Consider the following 6,575-nt stretch of genomic DNA (forward strand, 5'->3'; position numbering starts at 1 on the left):
TTGCCCACGCATCGTAAGTATTCGAAAACTTCGTAGTGTCGATTTTTCGGTCGCATCTTAAAATTTACTCTGATCACTTTTGCCCAAACGCCCCAAAAGAAGTATAACCTCAAAAATATTTATTGTTTTAATGCAATGACTGTTGTATTATATAAAATTTTTTTTTACGATTTTTTCTCTTGCTACAATACAATTTTTCTATTTAATAATGTATCAAAATGTGTAACTTACAAATTACAAATATAATAGCCATGATATTTTTAATATATCTTCATTCTTATAATTCTTACTTTAACATTTATTTTCCAATTATGTTACATTATTTATAATTTTCATTATATTATACATAAATGAATTTGACAAATAATATTGGTATAATATTTTTATATTATTATTAATTTTGTATTCCCCAATTTATCCAATAACTTTTCGGCATCTAAAGAAATGATCAGGTTTGTATCCTTTACGACACTTTCGAGGTGGCAGAATAAATATCGGGCCTCTAGGTTGTGCAGAGCTAGAACCAATTGCATAACCTTGAACTGTGTTTGTTGAATAAATGATGCACATTAAAAATACGCAAACTATTGAAAGAAAACGCATGTTGATTATTTCCCTAAAAAATTACAAAATAACAATATTTTTTATTTCAGAAAAAAAATTCACTTTTTGTTTCATATTTAAAATATTATTAAATTAATCAGATAAAATTCCAATGACGTAATAAACGTATAATGAGATCATTTAATTTTCGTTATTAGCATTAAATTATTGCTATACTTACGTAAACTAAGATGGTCGGAAAGTTCAGAAAATTCGAAGTTATTTTTTCTTTTTTTTGGAATAACCAAATGATTTTTTCTAAGTCGATGCAGTTGTGTTGCTTGAGTATCTACTGTAACGCTGTTCAAACATCGTATTTATACCTTAGAAAGTAAAATATTATTCTATTGTTTAAAGCGCGTTATCATGCGTTGAAGACGTTAAATTTATTTTTAGAATTTTAGAATTTTAGGCGATTGCAATTTTTTGTATCACGTTTTCTATTTTCATTATATTTTTTTTTATTATACGAATTTCCTTGAAAATATTAGTTTGATTAACGACACGTTGTAATTTTGACTATCAAATATTAAAATTTGCAATGTTTCATCGTTTCCAGTTTCATTATTTCTATTAACATTATACTTTGTTACAACAAATATGTTCTAGATCTGATAAGATTGGAAATAATCAGAAGCAAATTATATTTCATTTTCGTTTCTCTTATTTTTATTCTCCAAAATTGTTTTACGAAAAAAAAAATCAATCGAAATAATGATAATTACATTTATTTAAATTAGACAAAAAGAAATATGATATATAATATAACATTATGTAATAATAAAAATAATAATATTAATACGTAGGATAGACGGTTAATATTAGCCCCTCAGTAATCCCCGCTTGTCGTAAAAGCCAACAAATAGAGAAAGATTCTAAAAAGAGGATATAAAAAATATTAAACATTGAAACTTTAACCAAGTGTATACTTAGCGCAATTTTTCTATATCCAGACGAATACGATCATTAGTATCTAAATTGTTTTTTTTTTCTTCTTCTTTTAATTACATTTTTATCTTTCTTTTATTTAGTAGTTTAATATATATATATATTTTTCTCATTTTTTTTTTGTTTTTGAAACACGTAAAATTCAAATACTAACAAACTATAATATATCTATAATGTTAATCGCCAATAATTTTTGCGTCACGAAATAATCTCAATCGTATAAGTGTTATTATATGTATATTAAGATTAAAAATTATGCCAAGTTTAAAATTTTACTCGGTTTTTATTTGCGTTGACTCGACACTTTTTAGAACGACCTAGTTCCACTTATTGCACGTGTGTCCAGTAATTTATTTGTTATTTTTTAATTCAAACTTTAAATTTAAATCGTAATTAGTTTGAGTCGGATTTAAATCGGTAATTTTTTATTACAAAACTTGAGATCCATTATTGGAAGAGTTAATAGTTTAATCACATAAATATAAAGGATAAATATTCAATTAAAAATAATCGAAAAATTAATTGCTAGAAAGTCAAGAATATGCTGTACTATCAATCTTTATTGAAATATAAAAATAATATATTTACTTTTAATTTTGAAGAAAAATATATAATATATGAGCCGTTTATTTTGAAAGTGGCCTAACTCCATTTGTCAATTATTTCCGATTACGTATGGTTACATGTAAAACTTCAAATTATATATCAATAAAGCATTTAAGATTACTTATATTCTGAATAAATACGGTAATTCTGAACACATAAGTTTTCAGAGTTAGTTGAATAACTGAGCCGTTTATTTAGAAAGTGGCCTAAGTCCATTTACACTTAAATTACGTCTACATCAGTAGCATTTTATAAACGCAATATAACAAAAGCGCTAATAATAATTTATTGTTTGTCCCCCAAGATTATTACAATATTATCGAAAAGTGTCGGAAAGGTAATAACTTTATTGTACATGAAATGAGACAAAAAGATTTTCTATTAACAAAATTATTAGAAGACGCAATTTTTTAAAGGGTAAAGAATTCTAACGGAGAACCAATGAACTGGTTAAAAATATGTTGGATGCGTTTTGTCAAAAATGAACCGTATAAAATTTTCTATAAGACATCAATGAATCAGAACGAAAATTTTAAAGTTCTGAATTTATTACCACGTCGGGCTAGACCAAGAAAGTTCGAAAATATTGTATTGACATCACTATATAAAAATATCAGACAAATTACAACCGCAAAATTCAAGGACATAATTGACTTATTACTATATATACCACCAGAACATCATGATTTCTTTAAATCCCTTTCACATACACAAAATGTAGATGAGTAGAAAATTGTTTTGTAATTTATATTTGTAGAAAATGTTTTGAATCGTATAATTTATGTTTTTAAAGTGTTACAAAGATATGTAGAATAAAATAAGTATTGTTTTTTTTTTCAATTTGAAGCATCTTAAATTATGTTGAATGGACTCAAATTTTATAACGAATCTGGTTGTTAGTTTTGAAAATGACCTAACTCCATTCTTGGTAAAAAAACGCATATAGTTCACTTAATAATTGCCATTATTTTAATAGCAACTGTAAATTTAACACCTTTAGATACACTCATTGGTATTCTGTACGTATATTTTTAATTGCATTGAAACACAAACCCTTAAATATCTCAATTTAAGTATAAATGGACTTAGGCCACTTTCAAAATAAATGGCTCAGTTATTCAACTAACTCTGAAAACTTATGTGTCCAGAATTACCGTATTTACTAGGAATATAAGTAATCTTAAATGCTTTATTGATAGAGATAATTTGAAGTTGTACATGTGTGTTACGTTCGTTTTGGTATGCTAAAGAAGTATAACTTCTTACGTGCTTACATAAGTACACAAACCAGTTTTTTTCTTTCAGATCCAAGTTATCTTGCACATATAAATGGGCACTTTTGGCGTAATTAAAATGATTTCAGGCGTAAAACGATGCAGTAATCTTTGTATAGAACGTTATCTTAACACTATGACGTCTGGCGACACCACATTGGTGTCATGAACAAATGTTGCAATATCGCCGGATGCACCAAATTGGTATGATGCACAAAGCGTATTTCTACGTCTGGCGACATGCAGTTAGAATACGGCCGGGTGTACGCGAAGTAATCCGAAATAGCTCTGCTGATGCCAAGCGAAAAAATTTTTTCGAAACGCCCGGACGTCAAAGTGTTAAGGAACTCACATATCTACTTTCATGAGCTCCAATTTATTTCTATTTTTCTGAAAGTAATCTCTTAAACACAATCAGTTCCTGCACGTGGTTTTTTTTACAGAAACATCGGCCGTTAATTCATCGTGCTTTAATTTTGTGACTCGCGAATAACTCGTCGGATTTTAATATAATTCTTACAGATATCAGAAGAATGAATATAATCTAATCGATCGTATTTTAACCAATTTTTTCTCAAAAATGATTCACCTTTATACTACAAACTATTTATATACGAACTCATTGTACAATATAAATCATCGAATCTCATTTGAAAATACCGTCGCTATTTTTTCCGTTACAACTATTTATACATTTTTAACTAATCGTTTAAAGAAACCACCTGTCTGATATGGACATAAAGAACCTTAAGAAAACCTGGATTTAGTAATAGCGTCAGAACAAAGAAAGTTTGGGAACCGTTGCCGTCATTTCGAACAACACAATCCTGTATAAGTGTTTCAGAAATTTATTATCATATTAATAATACAATCAAAAATTAAACAATCAATAGAAAAGAATAATAAAGAAAATGATTTTACTTTCAATTTTCAAGTTCTCTCTGAATCTCTATGAAAGTCTTGCCTTTGGTTTCTGGTGACAAATGATACAACAAAGCCGTACTTAGCCAAACGAGAAGACAGAATCCAAAAAAAGGAAGACTATGACCATAGTTCAAAGATATTGCTACAAGGATATAAAGGTTGCCATTAATTATTGCAAGTATACCAGCAATAATACCGAGAATACATGAACTAAGTACTTTGACTTCCGCAGCGAAGATTTCAGATATCATGATCGTCAAAATACTACAGAAGCCTAAGTTACAGAAGAAGATTGATGAAACAGATGCTATTATTGGCATAAGATAATACGAAGATACGTCAGTGTTAAAAAAATCCTTGGCACAAAAGTAAGAGCCAATCGTTAAATCGCAAAGGCCAGTGATGATACCTGATACGAGAATTATTAGTTTACGACCTAGTCTATCGACAAAACAACCAGTTACGATAGAGGATAATAGCAACGTAATACCCGCAACTATATTTATTGTGTAATCTGAAATTGTACTTAATATTTCACTGAAGATCATCTGTCCATAAAAAATTAACGGTAAGTAACTACTAAAATAATTATTAAGGGTCAAGAGAAAAATAATAAAGAAAGCTCGTCGATGTCTTCTGATCGTAAATATATCTTTCAACGTGCTCCAAAATCTCATTTTCTTATTTCCCTCTTCCTTTACGAATTGGTCTATCCTTGTTAATTCATCGATTACATCTGTCTTACCTCGAAATTTTTGTAACGTCTCCTCAGTCTCCTCCATTCTTCCTCTCATCGCCAAATAATATGGCGATTCTGGTATAAAAGAAAAAAGAAAACCAAAACAGATCGACAGAAAAAGGAAACCAGCCGTTGTGTTGTTTATCGAATAATAGGGCACTATTATATAAGATACCAAGATACCAAGATTGCACATGAAGCTAATCATGGTTCCGTTAGCACCTCTCGTTTTTACCGATGATATTTCGCCAAAGTATATTGGAGCTACGAGGAATCCTACTCCTAGAGAGATGCCAGACAAAAATCTGGCTAGGTACCACATCTGTAAGCGTTAAGAAAAAGAAAAAAATATCAGACACTTTGTCGCACATAATTTTTATTATTTAGTTTTAAATCGGGTAAAATTTAGCCATAGTTACTCATTTTATCTTATTCGCTGTGATAAATAAACTATTGCGTAAAACAGAAATATACAACGGACGATTCAAATGAATCTCTACGAACTATTTTGCTAGAGCATAAATTTTACCGTGGAAAACCGAAGTCAAGATTTACGTGGTGTATGTCCGAAATAGTAATGTGTAAGAATAAACCCAAATATTTGGTCTTTTACTGACTGAATCTGTTGACATTTTACTTTGTGAATCTTGACATTCCCTAATTTTGATGCTTACGATAATATATGTGAGGATTCAGAATATCTTAGAAGTGTGTGTGACCATAGTGTTAAATTTTCTACAAAAGAGTGGATGTGTATGGTATGAGTGTGTGTGAGATTGTGAGATTGTAACGAAGAAGAAAGAAAGCGTTTCCTGTAGATATGTTTGTTTAGATAGTAAGACTACACCGTCCGAGCATTGTCGCCTTTGTGWAGCTCCATCGAAATCTCTCGAACGTTCTCGCTCCGGAAGTACGGAAGTGATCCGTTGTTTATGAGGGAGAATCATCGAGAGGTTTCTGGAAGGAATGGCAGGAAGTGATGAAAGACGACGGAGAGGGGGAAGGGCATAAATAGGCGTTGGTAGGGACCGGACAGCGCATTCCATATTCGGGCATTCCGTGATAGTTCTTTAGTTTACGCAACAATAGATTATAGATTATTCACCATTCTATCTCTTAAAACCATTATACCGAAATCGTTTAGCATTACTGCTAAGCGTTAATGATTAGATCATTATTATTACCTTTTATATTTTATTCAAATTATAATAAATTAAAATCTTACATATATATATATATATATTAGGGTGAATCAAAAATAAACTTTTATTTTTTTTTTGGATCTGACACACAAAAACTTGTTGCTAGGYACCTTTAGAAAGTACTCACCCAGTATGGGCTCTTAATTTTAATAGGAAGATCCTCCTCATCGCGGTTTTTTATTTTTTTCTCAATCCAACAGAAAAAAATTCATACCTCCTCATTAATTGATTATACGAAAAAATGTTTTAATCAAATTTTGTAGGAAATTCAATGTTCTA

At 29.7% G+C, this 6,575-nt stretch overlaps 1 protein-coding gene across 1 annotated transcript in view; it reads right to left on the reverse strand.

Moving 5' to 3' along the window:
• Nucleotides 1-1,398: 1,398 nt before the first annotated feature.
• Nucleotides 1,399-6,575, reverse strand: part of LOC106792477 (solute carrier family 2, facilitated glucose transporter member 8-like) — an 18,421-nt gene continuing 13,244 nt past the window's right edge. The window contains exons 5-6 of the mRNA XM_014758911.1: nt 5,101-5,416; nt 1,399-1,478 (exon numbers count right to left, since the gene is read on the reverse strand). Coding sequence (XP_014614397.1) covers nt 1,399-1,478; nt 5,101-5,416 — 396 coding nt within the window. The remainder of the gene's footprint in view (nt 1,479-5,100; nt 5,417-6,575) is intronic.

This window comes from Polistes canadensis, unplaced genomic scaffold (assembly GCF_001313835.1).
Source record: "Polistes canadensis isolate GaletaPanama2010 unplaced genomic scaffold, ASM131383v1 scaffold_446, whole genome shotgun sequence".
NCBI classification, from domain to species: domain Eukaryota; kingdom Metazoa; phylum Arthropoda; class Insecta; order Hymenoptera; family Vespidae; genus Polistes; species Polistes canadensis.